The sequence below is a fragment of the Polypterus senegalus genome, chromosome 4 (genome assembly GCF_016835505.1).
Source record: "Polypterus senegalus isolate Bchr_013 chromosome 4, ASM1683550v1, whole genome shotgun sequence".
Taxonomy (NCBI): domain Eukaryota; kingdom Metazoa; phylum Chordata; class Cladistia; order Polypteriformes; family Polypteridae; genus Polypterus; species Polypterus senegalus.
This window is the reverse complement of record NC_053157.1, coordinates 48,513,802-48,531,731: the sequence shown is the minus strand read 5'-3', so window position 1 is coordinate 48,531,731 and position 17,930 is coordinate 48,513,802. Positions and strand designations below refer to the sequence as shown.

At 39.1% G+C, this 17,930-nt stretch overlaps 2 protein-coding genes across 2 annotated transcripts in view; both read left to right on the top strand.

Annotated features, from left to right (window-relative positions):
- The window catches only part of LOC120528699 (kinesin-like protein KIF27), a 77,782-nt gene extending 71,074 nt beyond the window's left edge, over nt 1-6,708 (top strand). The window contains exons 16-17 of the mRNA XM_039752855.1: nt 122-283; nt 6,275-6,708. Coding sequence (XP_039608789.1) covers nt 122-283; nt 6,275-6,708 — 596 coding nt within the window. The remainder of the gene's footprint in view (nt 1-121; nt 284-6,274) is intronic.
- Nucleotides 6,709-14,488: 7,780 nt separating this feature from the next.
- The window catches only part of gkap1 (G kinase anchoring protein 1), a 36,294-nt gene continuing 32,852 nt past the window's right edge, over nt 14,489-17,930 (top strand). Inside the window, exon 1 of the mRNA XM_039750583.1 lies at nt 14,489-14,589. The gene's annotated coding sequence lies outside the window, so the exon portion shown is untranslated. The remainder of the gene's footprint in view (nt 14,590-17,930) is intronic.

Here is a 17,930-nt window from a genome sequence, read left to right as displayed (position 1 = left end):
ATATTTGTAAACTGCATATGCTGATTTTCAGAAATAAGCAAAGTGTTTTATTGTCTCATTAATATTTTATATCTGTGTCCAGAAAAAGTTATTTTCAAAAAGTTATTCTTTTAAATTATAGAGCAAGGTGGGGAGAGTATTTCTGAAAGCATCCAAGGATATGAATCAAAAATTCAAATGCTAGAAAAGGATCTGTTCTTCTACAAGAAGACAAGCAGACAGCTAAAGAAGAAACTGAAAGAGCATGTAGAAAAGTCACTGTCTCAGCCTTCTTCTTCAAGTGGTAATGACAGCATGCCATACTAATCAATGGTAAATGGTGGCCAGCATGATGTCAAGATGTTGCTATTAGGTACAGAGTCAACTGGCCATTTTTGTCTTGACATTATCCTCCAGTATTAAACCATATTTATTAACTGTTTATATCGCTCTATTATAATAAAAACATCCTTTTTCAAGTCACGCCCTCCTCTCAACCATTTTCAATCATGCACAATCTCACAAAGTAAAACGTCGTAAAGAGGTTCAAAAACATTGGCGCGATACACATGCAGAGCAGGTTAGAGATTATGAAAGTAGTAAAAATCAAAAGTCTCAAAACTGATAGTAAAGATCACATTAGTATTAACAGACATATATGATATGACAGAAGTATGTAGATATTGTTCAGCATTAAAGTTTAAGTCGGAGACTTGTAGATCGTCTATTTTGTGTTGCCATCAGGGAAAAGTAGTGTTTCTTCCCAATTAGGAATTGTATCTGCGACAATTAAAAGATTTGTTGTTTGGTGAAAATGAAATACACAAACACTACAGGCAAAATATCCAGATCTACAATAATCTGTTCGCGTTCGCATCATTCAATGCTTAAAACGTAGATTTACACGATTCTGGGCCATACACTATGAGAATCTGTGGTCCCGCCACAATTAAAGTTACTACAAGTTTAATTTCAAAGAAACCGTAATTCGGTCAGGTTCATATTCATGATCACAGAGAAGCGATGCAAAATAGAATCAAAAGACGATCTGATGTATTAGAAATTCTACAACCAATAATGGATACAAATCCATATGTCCAAAAGTATCGCACTTTACACAAAATTTATTTGCAAAACCCTCACATGCATATATTGGTTACTTAGTAAAATAAATTATTACCTCCTGATGATGTAGATCGTTTTGTCTGTGCTGAAATTCCAAACAGAGAATCCTATCCTGAATTATGGTACAAAGTCATTAAACACATGTCTCACTGACCTCATTTAAAAGGTTCAGTATGTTAGGACTCAAAAGAAAAAAAGTGCTTAAAGAAATTTCCCTAAAGCTTTCGTTAATTCACCAAATATGACTAAGGCTAGCTTTCCTGATTATCAACGCAGAGATAGTCATCACGAACACACATATCACGGAAAGAAAGTTGTTAACATTGTGATGATCGCTAATTCAATGATTGTACCGTATAACCCGTATTTGCTCAATCAATTCGATGGTCATATTACTGTCAAGTATTGTGCATCGGTTATGAGTATTAAGTACATCTACAAGTACATTCATAAAGGGCATGATAGAGTACGTGTGAATGTATCCAAAGAACAGTCTCAGGATGAAGTTCAAGCATATTTAGATACTCGGTATGTCAGTGCAATGGAAAGCAGGTGGCATTTAATGGAATTGTCAATGCATAGTCAAAGTCATTCTGCTGAATTATTACAAATTAATTTACCAGGTCAGAATATAATTCAATTTAAAGAAAGCGAAGTAGCACAAGCTTTACAGGTAGTGAAAAACTAATAATAATTGGCTTATCTTGAACTTAATAAAAATGACGTACATTCAAAAGCATATACGCTTTCTTTCAATTTATTATGTTTTAAATAGTTTTTACTACTAGGGGACTTTGCCCCCTACTCGCTTCGCTTAAGACTGAACTATGTGCCAACCACTTCACATCTCTGCCTCTCACATTGTGAAGAGGGGGCTGACACAGTCGCGCCTCCAACTCCCCCTTTTAAACTGTGATACAATGGAAAACACGTTTTTTTTTTACCTCCTCTTTGCTTGGTCAGCTGCTGCCTTGCTGCTGTGCCGCATGATCTGCATTTCATGTGGTGCACTTCTGTCATATCACCTATGTCCATATATTCGATCTCTTTTCATTTTTACCTTTTTATCAATATCGCATTGAATTTTGATTACATGTTTGGAATTACATCATGACAACACAATGTATAACTGCCTGTGAGTGAATATCGTTTCTTTCTCTCTACAAGAAATGTATCTGACATAACCATGCAGGACTTTTACAAATCTCTTTGCATAAGCTCTTGTCTCGCGGGGCTTCCGGCCCTGGGCGTGGTTACATCGCTTGGCACAAAGACTCGTCTTTCGGGATGTGAAAGTGTCACGTCTCATCTCCTTCCAAGATTTTTTTTTATAATAGAGAGAAGGTATATATATAAAAAGATAATACACAGATAACATTAATATCCATCAATTTAACCATGTTCTAGCCCTATTGAGACAATTAACACTAGAATTACCAGAGCCTACGAAAAAACTCGTAATTCCGTCCCACCTTAAACTGCTTCTTAAATCCCTTCACACCTCTCCGCCAGCCTCCTTTGTTCTCTAAATGTGCTGATAAAGAGAAGCTAGGAGCAGCCGGCTATTCCATCCCCCCACCAATTTAGAACGTGCACGAACTTCTCTCAGCTCATGCCTTGATTGAGTATCTGGGATTGAAGTGGAGTTTTAGAGTGGAAATAATAGATCGTTATTTGGAACACACGCATTTCATGTCTGTTCCGTTTCTACAGTAATCTGTGTCAACACATTGTTAAAACAGAAACGTTTTTTATATTCTAGTAGTAGATGACAAAATGTAGGCATAAACTATATAATGTATGAAGCCTGAAGTCCAAATAGCAAAGAAACATTTTCACACGAATAACACAATTTCACTTTTATTCAAACATATAACTGCAGAAACAAAAGCAGCCTTAACATGCGACATTGACACCAATTTACTGTAACTGACTCCGTGGTTCAATAGACTCAGGCCCCGCTTGGGAATCTAAGGGTCACGGGTTTGATCCTGTGCCCTTCCGTTTTGAGAAGTAAACTGCTCTTATTCTTACTCTTTTAGAATAAAAGCATACATTTGATTTCAGTCTGTAACTGCCGGTGCAATTTATGATCCTTGTAAAGGTTAGCTTTTTTTATTCACTTTTCATTCTCTCAGTCGCGTTCAGAATCAATCCATACAACCCCATCTGACACGGCTGTTTTCACTAAAGACGCGCTATAGCTCTGCAGTGTACCACGATGCATACTAACGCCCCCCCCCCCCGGTTCTGACACACAAACGCTGGCGAAGCTGCCTTCTTCGTATCTCACCGTCACTTGCTTTTCTTTTTATTCAGTTTTTCAGAGGAAAGAATGGTAAAGACCAGTAACTTCGGCGCTATATGCAATCATCAGACACTCCTCATCTGCCCGTGTCGTTCAAACAAAGGAACATATATTGGTGTAAAAGTATAACAAAAGTGCACTTTTATTCAAGTGCACTTTTTCCATCGCCTTTTCCTGTAAGAAGCAGTGTACACACTTCTCTGTGCTGTGGTTTCTATTACACACCTGAAAGAAAGAGACAATATATGTGAAAATATAATCGCACTAATGCAATATTATTTGAAAACGAACAGCGTCAGATCGGGTGTGAATTTATGCAGGAACTGGAAATTCTCTGATGCGGGACCTTCCCCCAGGGAAGAAAGTACAGTGTCAGGTGCTCATTCAGTGTAATAGAAACCATAGCACAGAGAGGTGTGTACACGGCAACAAGTACACGTGTCGTAAATGTAGGAAGGACGGTCCTTGGGTGTGTGGGAACTGTTAATATTTGAATGTGATGATTTCATATAGCACGGAATGAAAATCTGCACTTCTTAGCATTGCACCATGCAAGATGTTGTATCAATCGCCTACTGTAACTTGCTTTCTTTTTTCTTCGGTTATACAGGTAGTTTTGAATAAAAGTGCACTTGTTTTGTTTGCGAAATGAAGTGTCTGCATGCACTTTTCGCAGTATAAAAAGTATTGAAAAGTATAACAAAACAACGGGCAGATGGGGAGTGTCTGATGATTGCATATAGCACCGAAGTTACTGTTCTTTACTATTCTCTCCTCTGCGTGCCCTGGAGTACAAAAGAAACAGAATACAGACGCGCTATAGCTCTGCGTTGTACCACGATGCATACTAACGCCCCCCCCCCGGTTCTGACACACAGACCTGGCGAAGCTGCTTTCTTCGTATCTCACCGTCACTTGATTTTCTTTTTATTCAGTTTTATTGAGTGTTCCTGCCAGTCCCCGCATGTTGCTGTATGCTGGATATGTTCATATGTATTGTCTCTTTCTTTCAGGTGTGTAATAGAAACCACAGCATAGAGAGGAGTGTGTACACTGCTTCTTACAGGAAAAGGCGATGGAAAAAGTGCACTTGAATAAAAGTGCACTTTTGTTATACTTTTACACCAATATATGTTCCTGTGTTTGAACGACACGGGCAGATGGGGAGTGTCTGATGATTGCATATAGCGCCGAAGTTACTGGTCTTTACCATTCTTTCCTCTGAAAAACTGAATAAAAAGAAAAGCAAGTGACGGTGAGATACGAAGAAGGCAGCTTCGCCAGCGGTTGTGTGTCAGAACCGGGGGGGTTGTGGGGGCGTTAGTATGCATCGTGGTACACTGCAGAGCTATAGCGCGTCTTTAGTGAAAACAGCCGTGTCAGATGGGGTTGTATGGATTGATTCTGAACGCGACTGAGAGAATGAAAAGTGAATAAAAAAAGCTAACCTTTACAAGGATCATAAATTGCACCGGCAGTTACAGACTGAAATCAAATGTATGCTTTTATTCTAAAAGAGTAAGAATAAGAGCAGTTTACTTCTCAAAACGGAGGGGCACAGGATCGAACCCGTGACCCTTTGATTCCCAAGCGGGGCCTGAGTCTATTGAACCACAGAGTCAGTTACAGTAAACTGGTGTCAATGTCGCATGTTAAGGCGGCTTTTTGTTTCTGCAGTTATATGTTTGAATAAAAGTGCAATTGTGTTATTCTTGTGAAAATGTTTCTTTGCTATTTGGACTTCAGGCTTCATACATTATATAGTTTATGCCTACATTTTGTCATCTACTACTAGAATATAAAAAACGTTTCTGTTTTAACAATGTGTTGACACAGATTACTGTAGAAACGGAACAGACATGAAATGCGTGTGTTCCAAACAACGATCTATTATTTCCACTCTAAAACTCCACTTCACTCCCAGATACTCAATCAAGGCATGAGCTGAGAGAAGTTCGTGCACGTTCTAAATTGGTGGGGGGATGGAATAGCCGGCTGCTCCTAGCTTCTCTTTATCAGCACATTTAGAGAACAAAGGAGGCTGGCGGAGAGGTGTGAAGGGATTTAAGAAGCAGTTTAAGGTGGGACGGAATTACGAGTTTTTTCGTAGGCTCTGGTAATTCTAGTGTTAAAGGGTAACTGGCAATTGTATCATCTCCCATTATTACCAGCCACAGAACTGGAACTAATTTTTAAGCAAGGCACCAGTCCATTGAAAGGCAACAGACTCATACATGTATTCAATCATAGCAGAAAAACTGGCCATCCAAATGCTCAAAAAGGTAATGGAAGTCTATGTAAACCCCACAGACCATTAGCAGGCCAAGATTCCAAACTAGTCTCTTGAAGATATGAGGTAAAAGTGGTGGCCAATGAATGCCCTGTCGTGGAAGGTTTGGATTAAGTGAGAGAAAGAAGAAAAAGTATAGTATTGTAAGAAAATTTCTAATCATCCCACCCAAAAAAAGTAAGTATGATAAAAATTACAATGACTTGAATTCCACAAAATTTAATTATTGCGGAACACAGCCAAAACACATCTTTCTATAACAGCAAATAATAGAATCCAGGCATTACCTAACCTGCCTAAAGAAAAATGAGGATATAATGATGGAGTACTCAGAAACATATTCAGTATAGAATAATGATTTTGATTTTGATATACTTTGTTAATCCCCATGGGGAAATAGTCATTTTATAATACTCTCTATATGATAACATTGAGTATCTCTCAATGTCACAGCTGAAAGATGTGCTCCCCTAATATGCGAAATTTAGATTTTTCCAATTTGTTTTGCATTTTACTAGTCTGATTTAAGCACCATTTTACAGTGTTTTTCAATAATGGCTTTTGTGTTGCAGGAAATACAGTAAGCCTGAATAAAAATAAAAATCTACAGAGAGATGAAACCACTACATCTGAAATTGGCAAGACAATGAAGAGTAACACTAAACACAATGTTAATCCTTCTTTAAATAGCCTGAGCCATCAACAAAGCATCAGTTTGTGCAAGGAAGTAGTGGAACTGTCACCTGCATTTCTGCCTATAGTTCACAGCAAGAAATTGGTAACTGTAAATAGAAAGAGGACACTTGAAGATAAGGATCCAAAGACTAGACATACCACCATACATTCTCGAGTAACTCATGTGAAAGTGCTTAGAAAAAAACTGAAGGAAATTTCTGCACCACAGCTGTGCATGAGAAACTGTAGTTTTGGATCTCATGTGGAGGAAGAATGCACTTTAGCACCACATTCATCTACAGAAATCCAGCAAGCACATGCACTTCATTAAAGGCAGGACTAAACATTTTCAATATAATGTGGCAAACTATGCAAAGATATAAATTATGTCATATTTTGAGTATTTGAATATTAAATGTACTTATTTTAATAAAAAATAAAGGTAAAAGGGTGTCTGGGTCATAAATGAGTTAGTAGGAATAAGGACAAAATCCTCAATGGCATACAATGATGACAAGAAGAATAATAATGTAACATTGAGATCCAAACTGGACTGATATCATGCATTCAGCTATGAAAAGCTTTTTATTCAGCTCAAGGGAAGAACTTTTAAAACTGCTTGCCTCCTGTTGGGTAAAATATAGCAAACTAAGATTTAGTCTTTCTGACAAAGCATTTTATAAACCTGCTAAGCAGCAAATTGCTGTTGCTTCACTTCACGTACCATAACATGAACAGCCGCATGAAAGCTTAAGGTATTTGGACTCAAATCTGCTTTCATTCACATACTGTTTTGGATATTCTGTTGTAGTAGAAATTTCATACCAGTGTAAAAAAAAATACTTATTTTAATTCAGCTAAAACCAAAAGGTTTAAACCTATACCTTGAAACATGGGAGTCTGCTAAAACTTGTTTCAGCTGTTCAGCATGACTGATCCCTTTAGGTGAAAGCTGCAGGAAGCATCTTAACATCGGTAAATAGCACACTACATTAAGCTTGAAATAAGGGGAAAAGAGATTTGAAAATGAGGTATTATGTATATCAACTATGCCTACAATGTTGTAGCAGTAGATTTTTAATTTCTATGAGGTCAATTTCAAGCACACACCCCACTGTGCCTATGTAATACACAGCAAATGAAACTGAAACACTTACCTTCCTAAAGAAATACCAAGAAATGATATCCATCCATTATCCAACCTGCTATAGCCTAACTACAGGGTCACGGGGGGTCTGCCGGAGCCAATCCCAGCTAACACAGGAAACCAATACCAGGCAGGGTGCCAGCCCACCACAGGACACACAGACCCCCACAACAAGCACACACTAGGGACAATTTAGGACCGACAGTGGACCTAACCTGCATGTCTTTGGACTGTGGGAGGAAACCCACACAGACACGGGGTGAACATGCAAACTCCACGCCAGGAGGACCCGGGAGAAACGAACCCAGGTCTCCTTACTGTGAGGCAGCAGCGCTACCACTGCGTCCCCATACCACCCAAGAAATTATATGTCATCCTTAAATGCATTAGTTCAGGAATATAGGGTAATTATAGCAGCAGTGTTGCTGGGTGGAGGGTTTAGTAAAATGAAGGAAGTGAACGGGGCCTAACAAGGAACTGTGAAATGTAGAAAACCACCTTTGGACTCTGATTATGGTTACTGTGTGTTTGTCTGTTGCTTGGAAATATTTTATAAGTAAATTCCATTTTCATTCCAGGTAAAAGCTAAACAAACACTAAGTCTTAGTGCAAAAAATAAAAACAGTCCATTATTTTTTACGTTTAGTGTGTAACTTGCAGTGTAACTAATTTCCAGTGCAACTGTTTTTTGTGTAAGGATTGTCTGTAATTCCTACTGGTGATGGAGAACTTAATCATAATCTACTTTGAATTCATCTACTAGTATCAGCATGGCATTTTTTTAATATATCTTAACATACACGCGGCTCACTTACCTATATGAATGCAAAACAAGGAAAACAATTTTATAGCACTGTAGTCAATGGCAAATGATGTTTAGTATACTTGGCGTCCAAGACAAAACCATTTGCTGTCACCTAGTTAAATTCAAATGCAGGGAATGCCAACATATAATAATGATGTCTCGTACAGAAGCCTCATGTGTGCTGATCCAGATGATACAAGTGAGTCACTAGGGGAAGAATTTTAAACCTTAGAATCTACATATCAGTTTTTTAAACATTTTAAATTTATCCTCATCACAAAGTTTGAAGCTAATTCATAATTGTTTCTAATCGGAAAATGCTGTTTTAGAATCCTAGAAAACATGGAGAATTGCTTCGACACCTAGTTTTGGGTTACGGCTTGTGGCCACCCTTGGCTGGAGGCGCTCCAGCTTCCCCAACACAACAGACACATTTACAGTGGAACACACTTTTCACAGGACCAAAAGCACAAATGTAAAGCACATAGCACTTTTTTCTTCTCTCTGTCTTTCCATCTCCACTCCTCGTCTGGCAAGCTTCATCCTCTTTCCTCCCAACTCTGGCTCCCTGAGTAATGGTGGGTAGCTCCTTTTAGGTGATTCCCAGAAGTGCTTCCAGTATCTTGAAGGCTTGTCCCAAAAGCAGTTGTAGAGAAGGTTGGAGCCTCGTGAAGTTCGGCTTCCCAGTCCCTGCAGCGCTCCCTGGTGGCACCCACATCACCCAAAAGGGCTAAGTCACCGAACTTCCAATTCCCATGAAGCCCTGTGGGAAACCATGTTGCTGCTGGAACCAAGGGAGGCTGCCATCTATCGCTTCCTGTGAACTTTCTCCAGTTCCCCAGTGGTAAAGGGACAGAGTGCACGGCCGTCTGCCACAGGATATAATAAGCACCTGATCATGTTATCAGTAGATGATCTGCTTCAGTGTTGATCTTAAAAGAATGAATCTGATTGATACTTTGATGAAAGACTTCTTATGCTGGTTTCATTTTCGTGGCAATTCATGTTAGATTTTCTGTTGGATGCTGACAAACTGTGCCGCATGTTTGATAATCTAACAGAAGAAAAGCTTTTTATCTGATAATTCTGAATTACAGAGGTTGTTAATTCTGGAGCTGGTGTTAATGGGTGGATTCTGCTACTTCAAAACTCATGAGTCCTCAGTTTACATCCCAGGACAGTGACAGCACCCTTCGGGGCTGGGTTCTTACACCTGATGCTGTTCAGATAAACTGGAACCTATTATTCTAAAACTGGACAAACAGGATAAATTGATGGATGTATTTTTCAATTTACATACTGCTGTAGGTATTCTGTTCTAGAAAAAGTAATTAATTTTTTGTGTGGCGTGTCAAACCTGCATTTTTGTATCTTATTCAGTTCTTCATACAAAGCATATTCACAGACTGAAAGAGGTTTAGAATTCCCACTATCAGGGTCCTGCCATGTACCAAAAAACATAACAACATAGTCCTGTACCCCCCAAGTTATTACCCGTTTCTGATACTTTGTGCTATAACGATTAGTCAGCTATTTGCCTTTCAGGTTAATAGTCCTATGGTGTTGTACCGTGTTAGCCATTATGGATGTGGTGAGAAGTCAAGCAAAATGACACCTTTTATTGGCTAACTAAAACCATTACAATATGCAAGCTTTCGTGGTAACTCAGGCCCCTTCTTCAGGCAAGATTCTTCAGATTAACAACATTGTAAAAATTCAGTTTGTTTAAAAATATGTTCTGCTTTTTAGGTAGAAATTCAAGCTTACTTATTGTCCTCTGTACTTTTATCCCACCTCCTACTATCCTGACACCTGTTTAACTCAACTTATATGTGGATGACCCTCCAAATTATACAGTGTGGACACCAGGGGGTGCTCCAGCTCCCCAAACACCCAACACAAACGGGCACAGACACAAGGTAAAAGCACAAAGTGTCCTTTATTGTGGGAAAACTCTTCTCAATAAGTGTTTTCCACAACCACAGCCACAAGTACAATAAACACATTACAATATAGCAACTTCTTGCAAGCTTTGTCCACCTTCCACCCGACTCTGGCTTGTTCTTGTAAGGCAGGCAACTCTTTTTATCTTTCACCCGGGTGTACTTCAGTCTTCTGTAAACATGATCCAAAAGCACTCCTGGGTAAGGACAAAAGCTTTAACCGCGATAATACACCACACTGCCTACCAATAACATTAGCCTGTGGTTAAAATATTGTATATAGTATATAATATAGCCAAAAGCTTGTGGACACATGACCACACCTCTACACGCTTGTTGGACATCCCATCCCAAAACTGTGAGCATCAGTATGTACTAACCACCACTCTTCAGCAAAGGCTTTCCATAAGATTTCAGAATGTGTCTGTAGGAGTTTGTGCACATTCGGCCAAAAGATCATTTTGTGAGGTCAGGTACTGATGTTGGACGAGAAGACCTGACTCTCAATCTGCATTTCAGATCATCCCAAAAGTGTTCAATAGGGTGTGCAGGCCACTCACTCGCTTTTGTCCATGCCAAACTCATCAAACCTTACCTTTATGGACCTGGCTTTGTACAAAGGAGCACATTCACACTGGAACAGAAAAGGGCCTTCCTCAAAATGGAATTGTCTACAATGTCTTTATATGTTTTAGCATTACCATTAGTCTTCAGTGGAACCAAAAGGAATATCCCAAACCTTGGAAAAGCAGAGTCTGACAATTATCCCTCTTCCACCAAACTTTACTGTAGGTACTATGCAGTCCTGAAGGTAATGTTCTCCTGGAATCCACCAAATCCAGATTCATTGAATTTAGTTATCAGACTGCCATATAGTCAAGCATGATTCGTCACATTTGAGATACAATTGCTTAAATTTTTTTTTTGTTTTTTTCATTTGGAGCTAAGGCAGGTGAAGTGACATGCTCACGGTCAAACAGTGTCAATAGCAGGATTTGAAGTCTTAGGTCCAAAGCCTTAATCAATACGCCACGCTGCCTGTCAATAATAATTAGCCTTTAATCCTACAAATATTGTATACAGAAAGCATTTAGTAACATATTCATGCTGAATTGCCCAATTTACAGACAATAAGCTTGGTAACACAGCTAGTTAACCATAAGGTGCAAATAATGCAACAGAACAGCCAATCAGTTAAAATGGTGCCATTTTCATTTTCATCTGTGCCAGTTCATCATTGAGTAGTGGCCTTTAATAAATAACTTCAAAAAAGAACAAAAGTTAGAAAATATGTGGTTCTAATGCTATAAAAATAAATTTATAAATAAAAAAATTTTGACTTAGTAAAATGGCAGTATGTACCAGAAGAATGCCCTCTTTGGAGGAACTCTTCAGCTCTCACTGCCTCAACAAAGCAGCCAACATCATGAAACACCCTTCCCAACCTGGACATCACTGGCTAGAGTTACTGTCATCTGTGGCAGGTGGTTTTGCTCCATCCAATTGTGGAGAAACAGAATTGAGAAGAATTTCTACCCCAGAACCATACGAGAACTAAATGCTACTAAACACTTATAAGTGACAATGTCCAACATAACAACAGTCACTATTACACTACAAGTACATGTTTACATTCTTTGCACTTTATATTATTTATCTACTGTATTTCTACTATTGCACTCAATTTCTAATGTTCAATATACCTAAGTGCAATATTTACCTATTCTATTGTATAGTATTATATTGTGTTTTGCTATAATATAATTATGTCCATTACTTGTGAATACACCTTTAGGATTGCTGCAATTGAATTCTACTAAGTGCAATGACAATAAAAGGAATCTGAATCCATAAACCAAAAAAGCTGGTTTCTTCTTAGGAATTTAGTTGGAGCTAAAACTGAACAACTGCCTCCCACCTGGACCAGATGTCAGAATTTCTAGTTTTCCTCATTTAATTCTACATTCTATACTTAAAGCTAATAAAGGTAGATTCCAAAATTGGGAGTTATAGAATAATGGTTAAAATGACTAAAAAGCTGCTAATATACATTTTTAAGTGACTAATGAATGGAGTTTAAATAAACTGCTCAAAAAAATGAAAGGAACACTTTGAAAACACATCACATCTCAATGGGAAAAAAATCCTGGTGGACTGGGTAATGTGTTAGGAACGAAAGGATGCTAAATCGTTTGATGGAAATGAAAATTATCAACCTACAATGGGCTGAATTCAAAGACACCCCGAAAATCATAGTGAAAAAATGATGTGGCAGGCAAGTCTATTTTGTTGAAATTTCATTGTAGCAACTCCAAATTATACTCAGTTTGTATGGCCCCCATTTGCTTGTATGCATGCGTGACAATGTTGGGGGGCAAGCTCCTAATGAAACGATGGATAGTGTCCTGGGGGATCTCCTCCCAGATCTGGACCAAGGAATCACTGAGCTTCTGGACAGTCTTAGGTGCAACCTGGCAGCGTCGGATGGACTGAAACATAATGTCCCAGAGGTGTTCTATTGGATTTACGTCAGTGTGGGGGCCAGTCGATGGTATCAATACCTCCATCCTCCAGCAACTGCCTACATACTCTCGCCACATGAGGCCAGGCATTGTCGTGCACGAGGAGGAACCCAGGACCCACTGCACCAGCATAGGGTCTGACAATGGGTCCAAGGATTTCATCCCGATACCTAATGACAGTCAAGATGCCGTTGTCTAGCCTGTAGAGGTTTGTGCGTCCCTCCATGGATATGCCTTCCCAGACCATCACTGACCTTGCACTAAACCGGTCATGCTGAACAATGTTACAGGCAGCATAATGTTCTCATGGCTTCTCTAGACCCTTTCACGTCTGTCACATGTGATCAGCACAAACCTGCTCTCATCTGTGAAAAGCACAGGGTGCTAGTGGTGGACCTGACAATTCTGGTATTCTATGGCAAATGCCAATCGACCTCCACAGTACCAGGCAGTGAGCACCGGGCTAACTAGATAATGTCAGGCCCTCACGCCACCCTCATGAAGTTTGTTTCTGATTGTTTGGTCAGAGACATTCACACCAGTAGCCTGCTGGAGGTCATTTTGTAGGGCTCTGGCAGTGCTCATCCTGTTCCTCCTTGCCCAAAAGAGCAAATAGCAGCCCGGCTGATGGTTTAAGGACCTTCTATGGCTCTGTCCAGCTCTCCTAGAGTAACTACCTGTCTTCTGGAATCTCCTCCATGCCCTTGAGACTGCCCTGGGAGACACAGCAAACATTCTGGCAACGGCATGTATTGATTTGCCATCCTGGAGAAGTTGGACTACCTGTGCAACCTCTGTAGGGTCCAGGTATGGTCTTATGCTACCAGTAGTGACACTGACTGTAGCCAAATACAAAACTAGTGAAACAACAGTCAGAAAAGATGAGTTAAACCGTTCTTGTTTTAGGGGTAATCTCATTGTTGCCCCTCCGGTGCACCTGTTGCTAATTACATTAACACCAAAGCAGCTGAAACTGATTAACAACCCCCTCTGCAACTTCACTGCCCAGATCAATATCCCAGAAATTTCATTGACTTGATGCTATACTCTGATTAAAAAGTGTTCATTTAATTTTTTGAGCAGTATACAAAACATACTCTAATATCTAGTAATATAAGGTGCCTTAAAAATGTTGTCGTTGGTGCCAAAAGCCACAACGGATAGATTCTCGGCTCTTTACATGGCTCTTTGAGGTGACTCAGTGCCCTTAAAAGGACTGCTTGCCTTTTGCAGCACTAGCTGGAAAATTGTGCGACTGTGCAGAGTTGCCATTTTTATACAGTAGGTTCTCGTGCCATAGATGATGCCAGTTACAAACCTTTAGCTGTAACACCATCATTCAGAAACTTATTTTTTAATCTGTTCCTTTAATAAAAGTCATATTGCTATCACTAAAACAGAAAAGAAAGTGAAAGAAAACAGGTATGTACTTATCCACTTAATGTGTCATCTCATGTTCTGATTACAGTAAAGTATGAGGTCATCACTATAGAGATAAGTCATAGTATTATTAGTATATCAGATGTGAAAGGCGAATTAGAAATTAAACCAATTGTGCCTTGACGGAAAACTACGACAGTACTTCATGAACAAGAGCTATATTCCCAGACAGCATTCGAGGGGAAAACCGCGACGGTACCATTGTATTCGGACGCTAGTAGTCCCCGCTCTTCGCATCCCGTGCCGGTGCGTAGCGCTTCGCGTTTTGTACTTCCGGGACACCGTAGCTCAAGCCAAGCCAGTCCGGACTCGCCTGTGGTGAGAAGAGTGTGTCTGCTGAAGAAGCCTTGATCAGGTTCTTGATATTTTCTTCGCCCTATCCACTCTAAGTGTTAAATAATTTTACAGTCATATGTTTTTGCCGGTGTATATATGTGTAATAGCCAAATAAGTGTGTTCGTGTTTTAGACTAAGACAGGATGGAATTAAAGAGGACCTCTGGCACTTTTCTTTCTAACGAGACCCTAACACAAAAGCGCACACCGCCAGTTATATAATTCGGCGAGGTGAAGTAGAAGGGACAGTCTGTAGTATTTTGTTACTTGCATGTTTTTTATGTACTTCTTTTACTTATCCAAGTAATGGGCGTTGATGATGTTTTGGGACAAGTTGAAGTTTCTCTAGAGGGTTCTGTTTTTCTTCGTTGATTTGATTTCATTCTCTAGGCAGCAGGAGGAAACCCTAGGGATTGATGTTAGAATTTCATGACGCGTTACGTGTTAGGATACTTGTGTGCATTGTGCGAACTTAATTAGGAGAGCAACGGAATGTAGATGGACGCCGACATTACCAACACTTTATTGCCTCAGAGATATAAGGTCTTCCATACCCGATTACCTTTATATAGAAAGATCTCGGATATTTGCGGCTAGACTGGAAAAAAAGAAGAAAAATTAACAAAAGTAGAACTCGACCCAGCAAGGAGTTGGGCTACATATTGGTAATGTGTAGTGTGAACACGACCAAACGATGTGAAACGTCATGGACTAATAATAGCAAGTGATAGCAGCTCTTGTTTTCGGAGTGAACTCGGAAGATTTTCGATCATTCGATCGCCTTTCTTTAAGCATAAACAATGAACAACAGTTCATTTTACGAGGCCGAACTTAGCTACTTATTTGCCTGGGTGCTTATTTCGCTTTTAGTTACATATTCGCGAGCGCCCAACTAGAATTCAAACGGTTTAAGGAACCCTGTAACACAAAATACACGTATATATTGATTTGCGTAAACCGATTAATCCATTCTCTGAAACAATAAATAATCCACTTTTAGTATCTGCCTGAGTACAAATGAGTTCAGTTATCTTGAGCCGCCTTCATTTTAACAGTTTGGGAAGAAAGACGGACTCTTTTGTGTTAAGTGCAGTTGTATTGCCATGCCCAACGCGGTTACCTCGGTGAAATGGACTACCAAAATTGGCATACTCCCATATCTATGAATGGGATTTACTGTGCCGTTTAATTGGCACTGCAAAGGTTTAAATAGTGTTGAGTCACCCTACTTTTCACAGTTTCGAGAAAAGGCAGATGTCTTTTTAAACTTGCAGTTGAGTTTTGTACGGCCCAACGCAGGTAACTGTGTCAATTGGACTGGCAACAGCCCATGAATGGAATTTACTCTGATGTTTAGTTGGCACTGTAAATGGCGTTTATTTGTACATGTTATATCAAAGCAAATTTTATTTGCGACATACAATTTTACATACAGTACGATATATAGTGAAATGTTTTGTTGCTAAACTCCAAGACAGTGCATTAAGTAGAATAGAAAAGGATAATAAACAATAATATGACTTTACAAATACCACTCAAAATCATATTAAGTGACAGCAGTCCAATTCATTATATTAAAATTTTAAAAATCTAATAATTAAAAAATAAGTAACCTACTAATAGGGAATTAACCGTAGGGCATCATGTAGCTCATTTTTAGGATGCAGGAGAACAGTGGAAAGACGCTTCTCAGTTTCTCATAACTCGTTTTCAGGGAGTGGCCGCAAAACATTCAGGCTTGCCATTTTAATGATTATTTTTCACAAAACCGTAAAGTAAAAATGAAAGTGCGTAAAAGGTGATGGTGAAAGAAAAAGGTTCTACCACAGAACACTGCACATTGATCAGTTTTAGTCAAAAGTAGTTTACATTTTGTACATTTTTTATTGTAAGGTATGTTCATTGAAGCGCATAGAGAAATTTCATGTGTTGTTTTTAGACAGTCTGAGAGCTTTTGTCAGATATTGGCACTGGTTGTTATACCTTGTTACTGCAGAAACTGCCATGGTGGTTCTTCACATTTTGCCTTACTGTTGTAAGATGCAATTTTACTGTTTAATAAAATTTGTCATTTATCATTATTTAAGTTTTTAAGAGTCCAAATGATTTGTTTTTTTATGTAAGCTTATACAAATCGTATATACAGTTCTTGGCAAAGGTGTTCGCCGCCTCCCTCAAAGAAATGATTGTCACTGGGATTTCATCAGTTTGACATGATTTTGTTTGTTTTTAAATTGCACACTCTTGTTTACAATGCTGCCAAAAAAGAAAGAATTATAAACCAATAAAATACTAAATTCTAAAAACTAAAATGTCAGTTTTCAGTACTTCATTCAGTTGCCTCTCATAGCAATTACAGCAAGTAGTGTTTTCAGATAAGTCGTGGAGTGGGATTCGTCTGTTCCTCCTTGCAAAATTGCTCAGGCTGTGCCAGGTTAGTTGGAGAGCAGTGGTGGACAGCAGCCACAAATGTTTGATAAGATTAAGGTCCGAACTCTTGACTGAGCCAGTCAAGTACATCAGATTTTAAACCAGTCCATTGTTGCTCAGGGGATGTGCTTTTGGTTATTGTCCTGTTTAAAGACAAATTTTCTGTCCTGTTTAGGTTTTCCTGCAGGGGGAACATTTTTACCTCCAGGATCGGCCTGTATTTTGAGGAGTCATGTCATTCCTAACAAGATTGGTAAACCATGATGCTAAGAAACGTCCACACAATGTGATGCTGTTTGACAGTGATTTATGCCACACGTTACCCTTAGTGTTAAAGCTAAAACGTTCCACTTTACTCTCATCACACCACTAGTATTTCTGACACATCTTTGTAGTATCTTCCAATTGATATTGTGCATATTCTTTACATGCAAGGACATTTTTTTTTCTTTTATTGTTAGGGCTTCTTTCTTCTTTGCCACTGTTTCATGAAGAGAATTTTTGTGAGTTGCCTTTTGTGAAATGTGAACATTTTCTGCTGTTGCAGTCACTGACATCTGCAACTCCATTCAAGTGTCATTTGGAGTCGCAGTAACCTTGTTTGGTGATTATGTGTAAAGGGGAAGCCTGAGCTGGGCAGTGTGTATGATGGAGTGCATGGAGCTGTGATGTATATATAGTACCTTTGAGATGATCATATACCCATCTGAAGATCTCCACATCTCCATAATCATATCCCTGACTTACTTTGAATGCTCTTTTGTCTTCATTTTGGTTTGCTTTGCTTTTTAGAACGCTGGACCTTAATGAAAGTTGGTGGATTTATCTGAAAGCAGGTGATTCCCCTCATTTAGTACACAGGTGGAGACCATCCACTAATTGGCTGAGTTGGTAAGGGAATACATGGTACCTGAGCAAAGTTAGCCTTGTA